This window comes from Corythoichthys intestinalis, chromosome 9, assembly GCF_030265065.1.
Source record: "Corythoichthys intestinalis isolate RoL2023-P3 chromosome 9, ASM3026506v1, whole genome shotgun sequence".
NCBI classification, from domain to species: domain Eukaryota; kingdom Metazoa; phylum Chordata; class Actinopteri; order Syngnathiformes; family Syngnathidae; genus Corythoichthys; species Corythoichthys intestinalis.
The window spans coordinates 54,864,374-54,883,000 of NC_080403.1; the positions used below are offsets into that span (position 1 = coordinate 54,864,374).

Here is an 18,627-nt window from a genome sequence, read left to right on the forward strand (position 1 = left end):
AAAAAGCAATCGGATCGAGAAATATCGGGATCGGCAGATACTCAAACTAAAACAATCGGGATCGGATCGGGAGCAAAACATGATCGGAACAACCCTAATTTTAATTAAAACTTATTAGCGCAAGCTAAGCGCTACATAAGGAACTAACTAGGTTTAAAACAAATCAATTCAGACATTGAATTTGATGATTGCGATTTATTATTCATTTTGAGTTACATTTATTTCAATTTGTATTTAGATTTATATTTTCAATTTCCATTGAAATTTTTGTTTTTATTATGACATTTTATTTGTTTTTACTTCGAATTTTACATATGTCAATTGTAATGAACTTTTTTTTCATGATTAAGTTGAAATAAATTATTTTTTATTTAAGTAGTGTTTTTTTTATGTTTAAAATATTTTTTGTTATATAATTTTTAAAATGTTTTTAATTGTATTAATTCCTATTTTTATTTCTTTTGATTTTTCATGTTTATTTATATTAATATTTCATGTGTGAAAACTTTTTTTAATTTTGTTTCTATAAATTCTTATTTCAGTTTACATTTTAAAAATATTTCTATAATAATGAACTTTTTTTCCATCATAAAAGTATTCCGAAAAATATACTGAACATATAAAACTGTTTTTGAAATCAATTTTTATTTCAATTTAAAGTCAGTTTTTCAGTATAACATTCAAATTGTATTTAGTTGCATTTTTCATTTTAAGATTTTCAGTTTTTCAGTTCAGATTATCAGTTTTTTTTTATATAGTGTATTTTTTTGAAGAAAAAAAACCATTTATATTTATTCACATTTACATATTTCACTTTCTAGTCGAATTTTAGTTTCCATATTAACGTGTTTTATTTATATTTTAGGTTTTTAACTAAAAGTTTTATATATTTCAATTGTAATTCACTTTTTTCATGATAAAAATGTTGAAATAAGTCGTTTTATTTGAATTTCAAATGTTTTTTATGTTATATATTTTTGATAGTTGTATGGTTTTTTGCCAATGTTTTTAAGTTAATTCATTCCCATTTTTATTTTTGATTTGTATTAATATTATTTTTTATTTGTACAGTATTAATATTATTTCATTTAATTGTTTTAATTGAGTTTTTTTAACATACTGTATATACATATATATATATACTGTATATATATATTCTTAAATCCATGTATATTTACGGTTACATATTTCACTTTCTGTTCTAATTTTGGTTTCTATCTTCAAATTTTATTCATTTCAGTTTTTAACTTTTTGACAAATTTCAATTGTAATTCACTTTTTTCCATCATTAAAAACGTTTTTTTTTTTTTTTAAATTTAGTTTGTGATTATTATTTTTTCAAAACATTTTTAATATTTACATATTTCAAATGTCTTTCATTTCAATATTTTTCATTTTAATGGTATTTCTTTTCAATCGACATTCTGCGTGTGACGATCGCGCACGCACAAATACTTGCGCATGCGCAGTTCGCCGCTACAGCGCATGCTCGCGCATCGGGGAAAACTTCACTTCGCCTCCTCCAGAAGTTGTCGAGACTCCCGAGAGGAATGGCGGCTCCTCGCTCCCTCTTCGTCTGTCTCCCGGCTCTCCTCGTCCTGTGGAATGTTTCTGGCGGAGATACGCTTTCGGGGAACAGGAGGAACAACCAGGAAGGATGTGGCTTTCAGGTAAATAAAAACAAACTAGAATTAGCAACATTTTGCAATTGTTGCAGTCGTCAATTGTCACCCAGCGAGACGTGAAACACGTTCAGGTGTCACCGCATTTTTCTCCTGGCACCTTTCTCACTCATTTTTGACTTTTCTATGTAATTATAGTCATTTTAAAAGTGAAAATGCAGTTGAATTGTCTGTATTTTTGTTTGAATTTTAAATATATCTTGCTTTACTCGGGGCGACTTACCTGTCGGTGTCTTTTAGGTAACGCACCCCCGTTTGAAAAAATGGCGAGTCTAAGTTGAAATGTCTATAAACGTGTATTTTAAACACTCAGTGAATTTACATTCCTGCCTTTCATGCGGTTTTGTCATTTGAATGTTTTAATCATAAGCAGATTTTATGGGGGTGGGCAGGGAGCCAGGCCCCCCCTGGTGTCCGAAAAGTGTCATTGCATGTAATTGACTTTCCTATATATATATATATATATATATATATATATATATATATATATAAAAGTTGAAAATCAATAAAACTGCAACAAAAATGAATGAAATGAACATAAATATGTATTCTTATAATGTGTCAAAATTATTTTTCCGAGCACCTTAGACGGTCATTTGCTTTGCATATAATTTAAAAAAATAATTTGGTGGGGGGGATATATTTTTAAGTTTTTTTTCTTTGACCGAAAGTATTTTTTTTGATTGAAGCAACTTTTTGGGGAATTGAAGGATATAGACACAAATGTCCTAATCCTAATATGGCCCAAACACAAAAAGTAAAAATGAAGTGTTCAAATGCAAATTTTTCAATCTCAAATATTCAATCAAAAAAGTTGCTTTAATCAAATCAACTTGACTTCAATAAAAATAAATAAATAAATAAATAAATAAAATTAAAATATCAAAGAAAAATAGCTTTCACGTGCATTTTTTTGGGGGGGGTCTTTTGAGTTTCAAATTTATTTTTGCATTCAAACACTTTTTGGACGTTTTTTTTTTTTTTGGTTGAATAATAAACACACAAATCTACCTCCATTTGGCTCCGCCCAGGAGATACAATTTTTGAATGGGGTAACTACATTGGCACGACACCAGCGGGCGTACCATATTCAATCTTGCCGAAAAATATTGCCTAAGTAGCCTGATTTAGAATTCCCCTGAAGAATGATGGGAAACAAAAAACTCTCATTGTCAACTTATTATTATTAATATTCTTGTAAGTTAATTTTATTGCAGACACTGCGTTTCGGGGTCATCAACATGTTGTGCCCCCCCTGCCCCAAAAGTCAAACTCCGCCTATGGTTTTAATACTGGCAAGTCGATGAGAAACATTGTGGTCGAAAGCTGAATTTACTGAGATTTTCAACTATATTTGTTGTCAAAAATTGTGGTCATTTTTCTTTATTTTCTAGAATTGATACTCATTGTTGCCTTAAATTCGGCTTCAGGCGAATTCGGACAATATTTGCGTACTTTTCAATATGAAGGTTGCTTGGGGAAAAGTGCTGAGTTGAAGATTGGTTTGCCGGTATGCACATTTTTTGGCACGTTTATCATTATTCTTTGATATTCCATTGTCAATCGTAGTCTTTTTGCTTTTAATTCGGCTTTTGTGGAGTTTGGATATTGTTTTGATTCTGTTCAATGGATTTTTTAAATCTTTCAACGTGATTGACGGTGATAGACGTCCAATCGTGTGGCTTTGAAATTTATTTTTTTTGGGGGGGGGGGGCACGAATAGACTTCCAATCCATTTGAACATTGTGCCTTGTTGTCTTCCAAAGTAAATGCATTTTTTTGTTTTGCAAATACTAGTATGTAATCTGTTATTACGTATATTGATTTATTCCAAAGATAGTCATCTACATTTCATAGAATCCACAAATCAGAGAATATTCGGTGATAAAAAATTGTGCTTTTGATCATTTTCAATTAAAACAAAAACAAACAAAAAAATCAAAAAATATTTTTTTTACCTTTGGCTATTAAATGTTTAATAAAACTTTGAAGAATTATATGATGAATAAAAGTACATCTATTTATATCACATTTTTTTTGTATTACTTTAAAAAAAGTTTGTCTTGCATTTTTATCCAGTCTTTCATATTTCTTTTTAACTTCACATTTTTTGTCTTGTAGATTTTTAAGTTTTTAGCAATTTGCCGTTTTTTTTTTTTAATTATTGTTTAGGTTTTTCCTGATTTTTTTCCCCATGTACTTTAGCATTTTTTTTAGCACTATTTTTCATTTTTGGTTTTTTTTTTTAGCCTTTTATCACGTTTTGCATGACTTTTTTATGTTGGCTTTTTCTGTCACATTTTTTGCAATTTTTTTTTCTTTAATTTTCAGTTTTTTATCTTTACGTTTTTGCCCTGCATGTTTGAAGATTTTTTTTTACTTTGTGTTATTTTTTATTACCTTTGGAGGTATTTTTTTCCTACTTGTTTAGCATTTTTCAGGTTTTTTTTTTTTTTTTTTTTTTTTTTTTTTGTCTTTTATCAAAAAAAATTCACTTTATTTTTGCTTTTTATTCAGTTTTTGTCTTGCAGTTTTTTGTTCACAATTTTGCTCTTTTCCGGGAGGTTTTTCCTATTCTTGCAGTTTATAATTTTTTCACATTTTTTGTTTTGCCTTTTATCACTTTTTTCACTTTTTACCATTATTCAGTTTTTGTCTTGCAGTTTTTTTTAGGTTTTGAGTTTTTCGTAATTTTGCTGTTTTTTGGGAGTTTTTGTTTTTCTAGTAGTTTAGCATTTTTTCGCAGTTTTTGTTGTTGTTGCCTTCTATCAAATTTTTCATCTTTTTACTTCTCAAAGTTTTTGTCTAGCAGTTTTTTGGGGATTTGAGTTTTTCGCAATTTTGCTGTTTTTTGAGAGGTTTTTCCTTGTTTGTTTACAGTAGTTTAGCGTTTTTCTCTCATTTTTTTTTTTTTTTTTTGCCTTTTATCAGTTTCTTTCAGAAATTTTTAAAACTTTTTATTCGCAGTTTTTGTCTTGCAGTTTTTTGAGGTTTCGAGTTTTATCGCAATTTTGCTGAGGTTTTTCCTATTTTGTTATAGTAGTTTAGCATTTTTCACAGTTTTTCCTTTTTTTGCCTTTTAGCAAAATTTTTCATTTTTTAAAATGTTTTATTCGTTTTTTTTCTCGCAGTTTTTTAGGCATTTGAGTTTTGTTGTTTGGGAGGTTTTTTCATAATTTTTTCCCCGAGTAGCATTTTTTCGCTGCTTTTTGCACCTTTAATCGCATTTATTTTTTCCCCACATTTTTTGTCTTGCAGTTTTTTGAGATGTTTTAGTTTTTAGCAATTTTGTGTTTATTTTGGGTTTTTTCCCCCAGTAGTTTAGCATTTTTTTAAGCTTTTTTTTTTGTTTTAATTAAAAAAGCCAACACCCCTTGACAAGTGCTGATTCAACCATTGGTCACGGTTGTTTTTTGTTTTGTTTTTTCTTTTGGTTAAGCTTGTTTGTCACTTTCAATACTTTTTTTACTTTGTGATTTAGCCAAAATTGTTGTCATTCTGTTAATAGACGACATCCTCAAGTCGGGGGAGGCAACCTTAAACTTTGAACCCAAATGGTTTTGTGGTTTTGGTAAATTGCGCGTTGTAAAAATGGCTGGCTTCCTGCCATTTGATGTGTTTGACTTACTTTTGGGGTCTCTGAAGGATCACTGCAGACTTGTCATCCCGATCCCATACTTTTGGACGCAAGTTCGAGTCCAAGTCACCCGATTTTGAGGATCTGCTGATACCGAGCACCGATCCCCTGCAATTTATGTATGAATTTATTACAAAACATATATTTTTTAGTTTTTTTTCTTCTATTGTGTTTGGCCCTTAAAATAAAAATTTAAAAAATCTGAAAACCCCGATCTTTTTCACCCTATTCCGACGTGATCGAGCCCGATTTCTGATCACGTCATCAAATCATTGACATCCCTGCTACAGAACCCTGTGACGCCACTGCTAGCAACTGAACTAAACAAAACAAAAACATCTGACTTGAATTAAGTTGTTTGATCAGTTCATTTGTAATCCGTGTGCAAAGTTTTTTTTTTTTTTTTTTTTTACATTTTAGCTCATGTTTTTATTTTTGTTATCCTTAATCTCCTTTGTACGGTTATCTGTATTTCCCCTTTTAGTCTTTGAAGTGTCGCCTACAGGAAGCTTCAAGCTATTTACCCTCCTGAAACATTCCTTCCTGTAACAACCCCCCTCGCCCCCGTCCTCATCCTCGTCCCTTTCCCACCCAAACGCGCACACACATCAAAGGTCGCTCAGAGCGGGGGTTTGAGTCTGTATTTAACAGGTGTGAAGTTGTTAGACTTGGAGATTTTTAGGAAATAATTGTTATTCGCATGCCAGGCCTATAGGTGGCAACGTGGCTTTAGTTGGCTGACTACTCATTGATTTAAAAAAACTTTTTATCAGTCTATAAGGCTATGGCACTCGTTGGAGTCAGTGACTGCCATTGAGGGTGGTTGACGTCCAATCTATTTAAGCTGGGAGGGGCGAATTAATGTTCCAGCCCCTGTCAACAAAATGGAATGGAAGTTTAGCCCTGTAAATGGAGCTGAAACATGAAAAATGAAGATGGAATAAAATACGCAAAGACCATGAAAAATTATGAGAAAATTTAAAAGATGAATAACCACAAAAAAAAAAAAAGAACTGCGATAAAAGGCAAAAAAGTTAAAAAAAAAAAAAAAAAAAAAAAAAAACTGACAATGCTGAAAAACCACAAAGCTGGAAAACCTCAAAGAACAGTAAAAATGATAAAAATAAAAAAAGTGAAAATGATTAAAAAGACAAATATATGCATTACACGACATGTATTTAATATTTTTTTTTAATAATTGTTCTAAAAGAGTTAATATTCTGTTTTACATAATAAGTATTTTTTAAGTATTTTAAAATGTTCTATTTCTTTTTTCCATATTTTTTATTCATATTTAATTTTTTGTTTTGTATTTTGTTTTCAGTTCATTTTCTTCCGTTCTGAAATCAATTTTCCTTTTTTGCTATATTTCTTTATATATTTTTTGTTCTTCAATTTTTAAGTATTTTTTTCCTGTTTAATTTTCTCGATATACATGTTTTAAAAAAATATTTTTTTTAAATGTAGAATTTTTCTGTTTTTTTTTTTTTTGGGGAGGTTTTTCTTATTTTTTTTCTAGTAGTTTAGCATTGTCAAGTTTTTTTTTCCTTATCAAATTTTTTCGTTTTTTTTTTTTTACTTTTCAGTCAAAGTTTTTGTCTAGCAGGTTTTTGGGGATTTGAGTTTTTCGAAATTTTGCTGGTTTTTGGGAGTTTTTTCCTTGTTTGTTTCTATTAGTTTAGCGTTTTTTTTTCACATTTTTCTATGTTTTTGCCTTCTATCAGTTTATATTTTTTGTTTTTTTTCAAATTTTTTAAAATTGAATTTTTGTTTTTTCTGTTGAATTTTTTCGCTATACGTTTTCAAAAAAATTCTATTTTTTTTTAAATGTAGGATTTTCCAATTTAAAAAAAAAAATTGTTTCCTCTAAATTATATATAATTTTTGTTCTATTTTTTGTAATGTAGGATTTTCCCATTTTTAGTTGTATTTTTTCAATTGTCGCTATAAATGTTTTTTTTTTTTTTTATCTACTTTTTTCATGTGGGACTTTCCAATAATATTTTTAATTTTCACTATATAAATTATGTATATTTAAAAAAACTATTTCTTTATGTAGGATTTTCCAATTTTTTTGTAGTTATTTTTTCAATGTAATTTTCTCTTTATAATTTTTTAAAATGCTATTTTCGTTTTTTAAATGTAGGATTTTCCTTTTTTTTTTAATTTTCTCGATATAAATTATATACTGTGTGATTAAAAAAATGTATTTTTTCTATGAAGGATTTTCCTATTTTAGTTTTTTTTTTCAATTAAATTTTCTCGATATAATTTATACATAAATGTTTTTTAACTTTAGGATTTTTAGTTGTTTATTTTCACTTTCATTTTTACCATAAAATTATATATAATTTAAACATTTCTATATATTTTGTTTTAATGTAGGATTTTTCCATTTTTAGTTGTATTTTCTTTCTCTACATACATTATATAAAATTTTTTAAAAAATGTATAGTCTTTTCCAATTTTTACTTGTATTATTTTTTATATAAAAAATTTCTATACTCTTCTTTTAATGTAGGATTTCCCCATTTTTTGTTGCGTTTTTTAATGTAATATTTAAATCATGTATACTTTTTAGTATAATTATTTTAATGTAATTATGTACTATATTTCCCCCAATACTTTTTGATATGTATTTGTTCAATGTGAATTTGAGGTTAATCCTTTGTGGCAGTTTTCTCCAAAACCTTCTCATCTTTTCCGCTTTGTCAGGAGCCGCTTAGATCCCCTCTTAGATATCCCGCTTCCTGGATCCGATTCCACCTGTACCTGTAACGCTCGCCCTCCTTCTCTTTGTGTTCAACAAAGCCAGGCGATCCGGTGTCCGCCCCCTCTCCCCTTTCCCTTCCCCTTCTACATGTGTGTAAAACATCTGGCCTAGGACGCAAAGGGAAAATCAGTCCGCTTCCTCCTGGCCGGAATCGCAACTTTCCAGGCAGGTTTCTCGCCATCCCGCGTACCGCGGGGGCTCGTATGTTTTTGGCGTGGAAAACCTTCCCGTGTGAAACTTTGATGGAGCGTGTAGATTTTTGCATTTTTCTCGTGGACGCATTGATGGCGATTGACGTCCAATTCATTTTGACCAGGACGGGCGAATGAACGTCGAACGAACAAATTGGACGTCTGGTGCCGTCAGTGGCGCTCAAACAGTAGCATTCAAAGCCACTCCTAGTTTAAATAAATTGTACGGAACCCCTTAAAGGACATTGACAGAAAATAAATTTTAAGCAATCTGGCGTGCATTATATAGCATTTAAGCTAGCAAACTTTTGCTATATAAGTTAGCCAATTGTTGTAAGCATCAGCATTACATAGCATTTAAGCAAGCGGACTTTTGCTATGCAGGTTAGCCAATTGCAACAATCGGCTAACTTGCGTAGCACAGTCTGCTAGCTTAAATGCTATTTAATGCTAATGTTTACCAGATTGTTTCTGGTGTGCACCAGATTTTTTTTGGTGAGTATTAGCATTAAATAGCATTTAAGCTAGCGGACCTTTGCTATGCAAGTTAGCCAATTGTTTTAAACATTATTATTATTTAGCATTTAAGTAAGCGGACTTTCGCTATGCAAGTTAACCAATTGTAAAAATTTGCATGATAGTATTTAAGTTAGATGCAAGTTAGCCAAATGTTGTAAGCATTAGCATTATACAGCATTTAAGCTCGCGGACCGTTGCTATACAAGTTACCCAGTTGCTGTAAACATGAGCATTATATAGCATTAAAGCTAGCTGACTTCTGGTGTGGAAGTTCGCCAGTTGTTGTAAGCGTTAACATTATATCGCATTTAAGCTAGCGGACTTTTGGTATGTAAGTTGGCCAATGCAATAATTGGCTAACTTGTATAACAAATGTTGAAGCATTAAATTTAAATTGGCGGACTTTTGCGATGGAACTTTTGCATTAAGCCTGAAATTTAAGCTAGCCAATTGCAGCAATGCAATAATTGGCTAACTTGCATAGCGAAAGTCCACAAGCTTAATTGCTATATAATGCTAATGTTGACCAGATTGTTTCTGGTGCGCACAAGATTGTTTTTGGTGAGCATTAGTATTATATAGCATTTAAGCTAGCTGACTTTTGCTACACAAGTTAGCCAATTGTTGTAAGCATTAGCATTATATAGCATTTAGTCTTGCAGACGTTTGCTATGCAAGTTAGCCAATTGTTGCATTGTTGCAACTGGCTAACTTGCATAGCAAAAGTCTGCTAGCTTAAATGCTATATAATGCTAATGTTTACCAGATTGTTTTTGGTGAGCATTAGCATTATATAGCATTTAAGGTGGCTGACTTTGGTGTGCAAGTTGGCCAATTGTTGTAAGCATTAGCATTATATAGCATTTAAGCTAGCAGACATTTGCTATGCAAGTTAGCCAGTTGTAACAATGCAACAATTGGCTAACTTGCATAGCAAATGTCTGCTAGCTTAAATGCTATATAATGCTAATGTATACCAGATAGTTTTTGGTGAGCATTAGCATTAGATAGCATTTAAGCTAGCTGACTTTTGCTACACAAGGTAGCCAATTGTTGTAAGCATTAGCATTATATAGCATTTAGGCTTGCAGACGTTTGCTATGCAAATTAGCCAATTGTTGCATTGTTGCAACTGGCTAACTTGCATAGCAAAAGTCTGCTAGCTTAAATGCTATATAATGCTAATGTTTACCAGATTGTTTTTGGTGAGCATTAGCATTATATAGCATTTAAGGTGGCTGACTTTGGTATGCAAGTTAGCCAATTGTTGTAAGTATTAGTTATATAGCATTTAAGATAGCCGACTTTTGTTATGCAAGTTAGCCAGTTGTTGTAAACATGAGGCTTATGTAGCATTTAAGCTAGCGGACTGTTGTTATGGAAGTTAGCCAGTTGTTGTAAACATGGGTATTATTATTATTGATTTTGGGTCACTTCAGGTACATTTGTGGCATTTCGGAGTCTGTTCCTTTTCATTGGTCACTTTCTGATGATTTTGTGTTATTCCCTGTACATATTGGATCACTTCCTGTTAGTTTTGGGTCAATTCCAGGAAGTTTTTTAATATGTACTTTAGGGCTGCAGCTATCGATTATTTTAGTAGTTGATTAATCGATAAACTAGTTCGTTCGAAGAATCGGATAAGGAACATAAAAAATTAAAACACCTGAGCTGAGCCTTAAATATTTTACAAAATATATAAATGAGGACCTATGTAGAACAAAAGAACAATTGGTTAACTTACATAGCAAAAGTCTGCTAGCTTAAATGCTATAAAATGCTAACGGTATTTTTTATTTATTCATTTTTTTACAATTCTCTTAACAAATGGTTCGGACACATATTCGCACAAAAACGGCTAAATATACCTATAAACTAAGGTACGAATGCATTATAAAAACATTAGTATAACAAAAAAATAGCTGATGTTGGTCTTAACAGGGAGCAGCTGGATTCAGCCATGTAAAATGAAGCAGACTAGAGGGCAGTGTATCCACCCAAAAACTAAATGCAAACACTTTCAAAACAAACCATTACAACACCACTTTAAACGAATACTCGAAGCAGCAAAATGTAATTCGAGTCTTATTTTTCTAATCGAATACTCGAGTTATTCGATTATTCGTTGCGGCCCTAATGTACTTCCTCATTTTAAGTACATTTAACGCCGATACTTATGTGGAACAACACTTCTTTATTCAGTGTGCTTCTCATCACATGTGCACACGACTCATCACTTAGGTTTCTTTTTACCGTAATACCACAACAACAGGGAGCGCACAACTATGGCAACAGCAGTGTGACATAAATTGGTTACAAAATTTAAAATTCATGACAACAGTAAACCGTACTCCCACGCAATTTGAACGAAACGCCATTTCCTCTTTCCGTGTTTCCATGGATGTAACGGATTTGTCCCCAGTTATAAAGGAGGCAGAAGCTTAGCAGGAGTCGGCAGTCGGGGGGTTTATTGAGGAGCACTCAAGCAGGAGGTGGAAGCTGCAGGTTTTGTTCCTGTTGGTGGGAAATCTCTGCTTGGCTGAACACACACACACACTCCCTCTCTTTCTTCAGGTCGCATTGTTGCACCTCACTTTTGTACCGACTAATTCCTCCTGCACAGCTGTTGATCACAGTTTTACTTAAAAAATGTTTTTCTTTTTAGCCGCACACATCCATATACATCGAGGGAGGGACGGGGGGGTTGGGGGGCTCGCCCACCTCACGACAACTCCAGATGTGTCCGGAAAGTAAATGCAGGAAGAAGGAAGGTCCTGCAATGTTTTGGTTCCCAGAATGCAAAGCACACCTGGATGACCTTCATTCTCCAGTGAAAATTGGAAAAAGACTGTTAAGTTGCTCCAGGCACCCGTTTGATGGAGGACCAAAGCTGCCAAAATTGAAAAAGAAATGATTAAATAAATAAAAGTGAAAATAAAAATGATGATAAAAACAAATACTATAGAAAAAAAAATGTGGAAATACGTGAATAAAAGTAAAAGTATACAACCAAAAATAAGAAATTGGGTTAAACAATTAAAAATACAAAAATGGTTAAAATAATACAAATATATAGATTTTATCAATCCAATCAATCAATCAATCAAAAAAGCACTTTTCTCTTGTTTTTTTTTTTTTTTTTTTTTTTTTTGTCAGTGAACATGCACAACGAAACACTATTCATATGAGTGGGGGGAATTGAACGGGAAGTCGGCCATTTTGGTTTTAAGCAGCCATTCCCATGAAAAAGAGCAGAAAACTAGACCAAAAAAAATCAGCCCTGTAAAACGGTTTTACTTATAGACATGAAATTGGGCGGACATGTCAATCATCAAAAAACACACAAAAAAGTCTCAAAGACCCATGTTCGGAATTGAGCAGTAAGTCAGCCATTTGGGTTTTAAGCAGCCATTCCAATGAAAAAGCGCAGAAAACTAGACCCCAAAAAAATCAGTCCTGGACATTGATTTTACTCATAGACATGAAATTGGGCGGATATGTCGATCATCAAAGGACACACAAAAAAAGTCTCAAAAACCTGTGTTCCGAAATAAATGGGAATTCGGCCATTTTGGGTTGAAGCAGCCATTTTTCTCTTGGAAGAGACAGAAAAGACCACGGTTTTATTCGTAGACAAGAAATGAGGCGGACATGTCAATCATCAAAGAATGTACAAAAAAAGTCTCAAAGACCCACGTTCGAAATTGAACAGGAAGTTGGCCATTTTGGTTTATGTAGGCATTCTCAAGGAAAGGACAGCAGAAAATGAGACAAAAAAATCAGCCCTGGACAATGGTTCTACTCATAGAAATGAAATTGGACTGACATGTCAATCATCAAAAAATGCACAAAACAGTCTCAAAGACCCCTGTTCAGAATTGAATGGGGAGTTGACCGTTTTGGTCTGAAGCAGACTTTCCCATGGAAAAGACAGCAGAAAACTAGACCAAAAAAACGGTTTTACTTATAGACATGAAATTGGGCGGACACCTCATGATCAAAAAACGCACAAAAAAGTCTCAAAGACCCATATTCGGAATTGAGCAGTAAGTCAGCCATTTTGGTTTTAAGCAGCTATTATTTTCAAGGAAGAGTTGGGAGAAAACAAGAAAAAAAAAATCAGCCCCGCACAACGGGTTTATTCATAGACACGAAATTGAGCGGACATGTCAATCATCAAAGGACACACAAAAAAGTCTCAAAAACCCATGTTCCAAAATGAACGGGAAGTCGGCCATTTTGCTTTTTCCAAAGCCATTAATTTCGTTGAAGAGAGCAGCAAAACTAGAAAAAAAATCATTCATAGACATGAAATTGGGCGGATATGTCGATCATCAAAGGACACACAAAAAAGTCTCAAAAACCTGTGTTCCAAAATAAACGGGAAGTCGGCCATTTTGGGTTGAAGCAGCCATTTTTCTCTTGGAAGAGACAGAAAAGAACTACGGGAAAAAAAATCATCCCTGGACCACGGTTTTATTCGTAGACAAGAAATTAGGCGGACATGTCAATCATCAAAGAATGTACAAAAAAAGTCTCAAAGACCCACGTTCGAAATTGAACAGGAAGTTGGCCATTTTGGTTTATGCAGGCATTCTCAAGGAAAGGACAGCAGAAAATTAGACAAAAAAATCAGCCCCGGACATTGGTTCTACTCATAGACATGAAACTGGACTGACATGTCAATCATCAAAAAACACACAAAAAACTCTCAAAGACCCCTGTTCAGAATTGAATGGGTAGTTGACCATTTTGGTCTGAAGCAGACATTCCCATGGAAAAGACAGCAGAAAACTAGACCAAAAAAATCAGCCCCCGTAAAACGGTTTTACTTATAGACATGAAATTGGGCGGACATGTCAATCATCAAAAAACGCACAAAAAAAGTTTCAAAGACCCATGTTCGGAATTGAGCAGTAAGTCAGCCATTTTGGTTTTAAGCAGCTATGATTTTCAAGGAAGAGATGGGAGAAAACTAGAAAAAAAAGATCAGCCCCGCAAAACGGGTTTATTCATAGACACGAAATTGAGCGGACATGTCAATCATCAAAGGACACACAAAAAAGTCTCAAAAACCCATGTTCCAAAATGAACGGGAAGTCGGCCATTTTGCTTTTCCAAAGCCATTATTCTCGTTGTAGAGAGCAGAAAGCTAGAAAAAAAAAAATCAGCCCTGGACATCGATTTTACTCATAGACATGAAATTGGGCGGATATGTCGATCATCAAAGGACACACAAAAAAGTCCCAAAAACCTGTGTTCGAAATAAACGGGAAGTCGGCCATTTTGGGTTGAAGCAGCTATTTTTCTCTTGGAAGAGACAAAAAATCATCCCTGGACAACAGTTTTATTCATAGACATGAAATTAGGCGGACAATGTCAATCATCAAAGAATGCACAAAAAAGTCTCAAAGACCCATGTTCGAAATTGAACAGGAAGTTGGCCATTTTGGTTTTAAGCAGGCATTCCCATGGAAAAGACAGCAGAAAACTAGACTTAAAAAAATCAGCCCCGCACAACGGGTTTATTCATAAACATGAAATTGAGCGAACATGTCAATCATCAAAGGACACACAAAAAAGTCTCAAAAACCCATGTCCAAAAATGAACGGGAAGTCGGCCATTTTGGTTTTTCGAAGCCATTATTCTCGTTGAAGAGAGCAGAAAACTAGAAAAAAAAAATCAGCCCTGGATATCGATTTTACTCATAGACTTGAAATTAGGCGGACATGTCAATCATCAAAGAATGCACAAAAAAGTCTCAAAGACACATGTTCGAAATTGGACAGGAAGTTGGCCATTTTGGTTTTAAGCAGGCATTCCGAAGGAAAGAACAGCAGAAAATTAGACAAAAAAATCAGCCTCCATAAAACGGTTTTACTTATAGACATGAAATTGGACTGACATGTCAATCATCAAAGAACGCACAAAAAAAGTCTCAAAGACCCCTGTTCAGAATTGAATGGATAGTTGACCATTTTGGTTTGAGGCAGACATTCCCATGGACAATTCGTTCAAAGTCCCGGTTAATCATATGGACATTTGCTAAGACAAGATTAGTCTGGCTGCAACGCGCACATCTGGAATCGAGTCCACAAACAAAAATGGACCTGGACGGACATAATTGAAGCACTTCCTGTTTAATCAGATTCCTCCTTCTCTTCTTCCCTCCCCCTGCAGGCCTGCTGATTGTTCCTTCATCCCTCCTTCTTCTCTTCCCCTCGCAGACTCGGCCTTCCCTGTGATTAATTGCCGCGTCTTCCAAGAAACGGGCCTGCAATTAGCTGTGTGATTAGCTCAGGAAGTTATTTGGGGATTCCCCCTCGGGAAATTCGGCCTAGCTTTAGCATTTTTAGCTTGGGGCGTCGCTTTTCGGTCGTTTTTACTCCAAAAGAGGCGACAAACACGATTTGAAAAGTGTCAAGAATGCGTGAGATTGAACAGGAAGTTGGGCATTTTGCTTGGAAGCGAGCATTTGGGGTGATTGATGTTTTTTGCTCGATGATTACACGTTTAGAGCAACACCTGGAAGAAGCGATACGAGCTGTCTGTTTGAAATATGGACGCACAGTCTGAAGGTTTTAAAGTTTTTAGAGAAGTCTTGTGTCCTTTTTTGTGTATGTGTATTAGTACATTGGGGCAAATAAGTATTTAGTCAACCACTAATTGTGCAAGTTCTCCCACTTGAAAATATTAGAGAGGCCTGTAATTGTTAACATGGGTAAACCTCAACCATGAGAGACAGAATGTGGAAAAAAAACAGAAAATCACATTGTTTGATTTTTAAAGAATTTATTTGCAAATCATGGTGGAAAATAAGTATTTGGTCAATACCAAAAGTTCATCTCACTTTGTTATGTACCCTTTGTTGGCAATAACGGAGGCCAAACGTTTTCTGTAATTCTTCACAAGCTTTTCACACACTGTTGCTGGTATTTTGGCCCATTCCTCCATGAAGATCTCAAGAGCAGTGATGTTTTGGGGTTGTCGTTGAGCAACACGGACTTTCAACTCCCTCCACAGATTTTCTATGGGGTTGAGAGCTGGAGACTGGCTAGGCCACTTCAGGACCTTGAAATGCTTCTTACGAAGCCACTCCTTTGTTGACCCGGCTGTGTGTTTCAATGCCCTTGCTGATGGAAGGAGATTTTCACTCAAAATCTCTCAATACATTCTTTCCTTTACACAGTTCAGTCGTCCTGGTCCCTTTGCAGAAAAACAGCCCCAAAGCATGATGATTCCACCTCCATGCTACACAGTGGGTATGGTGTTCTTAGGATGCAATTCAGTATTCTTTCTCCTCCGTGTTTTTACCAAAAAAGTTCTATTTTGGTTTCATCTGACCATAACACATTCTCCCAGTCCTCTTCTGGATCATCCAAATGCTCTCCAGCGAACCGCAGAGGGACCTGGACGTGTACTCTTCAGCAGGGGGACACGTCTGGCAGTGCAGGATTTGAGTTCCTGGCGGTGCATTGTGTTACTGATAGTAGCCTTTGTCATTGTCATCCCAGCTCTCTGTAGGTCATTTACTAGGTCCCCCCGTGTGTTCTGGGATTTTTGCTCACCGTTTTTGTTATCATTTTTACGCCACGGGGGTGAGATCTTGCATGGAGCCCCAGGTCGAGGGAGCTTATCAGTGGTCTTGTATGTCTTCCATTTTCTAATAATTGCTCCCACAGTTGATTTCTTTACCCCAAGCGTTTTACCTATTGCAGATTCAGTCTTCCCAGCCTGGTGCAGGTCTACAATTTTGTCTCTGGTGTCCTTCGACAGCTCTTTGGTCTTGGCCATCGTGGAATTTGGAGTGTGACTGACTGAGGTTGTGGATAGGTGTCTTTTATACCAATAATGAGTTAAAACAGGTGCCGTTAATACAGGTAACGAGTGGAGCCTCGTTAGACCTCGTTAGAAGAAGTTAGACCTCTTAGACAGCCAGAAATATTGCTTGTTTGTAGGTGACCAAATACTTATTTTCCACTCTAATTTGGAAATAAATTCTTTAAAAATCAAACAATGGGATTTCTGGGGTTTTTTCCACATTCTGTCTCTCATGGTTGAGGTTTACCCATGTTCACAACTACAGGCCTCTCTAATCTTTTTAAGTAGGAGAACTTGCACAATTGGTGCTTGACTAAATACTTATTTGCCCCACTGTAGACATTTTGTTCTGTCAAACACAACAAATCTTTTGGCTTAAAATATAGCAGTTTATTTTAAAGAGGAGTGCAAGAGCAGAAACTGCTTTTTCAGCCTTGTCTGTGTTTTCCGCCATATATATTGTTTTTCATTGTTATTATTATTTTTTTTTTTACTTTTAGCTTATAATTTAATTTTGATAATTTTTTGTATTAAAAAACATTTTATTGTAGTTTTTGGGGGGAAAATCCATTTTTTGTAACCCTTTAATCCCAAATGATTTTTAAAAATTTTTAAATCTTAAAATTAAAAAACAAAAAACAAAAAAAACGGTCTTGTCCTTTTCATAGTTTCATATTATTTTTAAAAATAATTTAAATTTAAAAAGAGATTAAAGTGTATCTGTTTTACTTTTAGTACATACTTTTGCCCTTTGGTTTATCATTTCAATTTAAAAATTTTTTTTTGACCATTGTAATTTTTTTTTGCAAAAAGTCTTGGTTTTTTTTTATATTTTTAATTTACAAAAGGGAAAAAACATTTACAAATTAATACTAATGTATGGAAATAGATTTTTATTACAGTATGTATTTTAAATTTTAAAATGAATGATAACTTTTCATTGATTGTTTTTGTTCATTAAAACAAGATTTTTTTCCCCCTAATATTTTATTTCATTACTATTTTTAATTATTCTTTAAAACATTCTTACAAAATGGAAAGTATTTTTTTCTCCTTTTTAATTTGAATTTTTAAAAAATGTGTTAAATAGAAAAAAATCAATATTTTATTTTTAAAAAAAGCTATAAAAATGATCTAAATTCTCTTTGAAAATACTGCACAATAAAGTCGTTTTTAGTTCCATATGAATTTCCAGTTAAAATATGAACTCAAGAACAACATAAACGCGAAACAACATCTCAGAAATAATCGGGGATTATCATTCGTTTTCATTAGTGCTTATGCTAGTCTTTCCTTACTTGTGCTACGCAAAATGGCCTCATCCCACCTTTGCCGTGTGGCCATTTTATTGCCTTTGTGCGCATCAAAGAGTCGTTTGATGGTTGAAAGCTGGCGTTAGCGTGCGCGCGTTAGCTCGGGGGGCAATGAGGGTCTTCACAAGTCCGTAACGACAAACACGTGCACGCGTGGACCCACCGTCGAGTTACGGTGGCGGCTAATTGGCCTCGCACCCGGTGGGACGTGTGTCTGATTGCTTTCAGGTGCTAGCTTGCGCTAGTTGTGTACGGGTTAGCAACGTCTGACACCTCTAACAAGCAAAACGTGTGACGTGACAAGCGGGTCAAAGTCGTAAAAGTGCTTTGAGAGGTGTTGTGTCCATGTGTGGGGGACAAATTCTGCGTAGCTAGTCCTCCCAGTTTAAATACTGTATATTGGATGTCTATCTTTTTCAATGGCATTTTAGTCTTACGAAACTTGGAGTTTTGGGTCACTTATAGTACATTTTGGGTAGTTTCATGTTTAATATAGAGTATTTCTGCCTCACTTCCTATTCATTGGTCAGTTCCTGTTGCTTCTTGGGCATTTTTGGGTCACTTCCTAATAATTTTCATGTCACTTGCTCTTCTTTTTGGGCACTTAAAATTCATTTTCTGTTCAATTTTACTTTCTAGTCATTTTTGGGCATTCCCGGATTACCTTTTATATATTTTGGGCACTTCTTC

At 34.1% G+C, this 18,627-nt stretch overlaps 1 protein-coding gene across 4 annotated transcripts in view; it reads left to right on the forward strand.

Annotated features, from left to right (window-relative positions):
• Positions 1–1,483: 1,483 nt before the first annotated feature.
• The window catches only part of il17rd (interleukin 17 receptor D), a 56,948-nt gene continuing 39,804 nt past the window's right edge, over positions 1,484–18,627 (forward strand). For all 4 annotated transcript variants that reach the window (XM_057846516.1, XM_057846517.1, XM_057846518.1 and 1 more), the window contains exon 1: positions 1,484–1,670. In XM_057846516.1, coding sequence (XP_057702499.1) covers positions 1,551–1,670 — 120 coding nt within the window. In that variant the 5' untranslated portion in view covers positions 1,484–1,550. The remainder of the gene's footprint in view (positions 1,671–18,627) is intronic.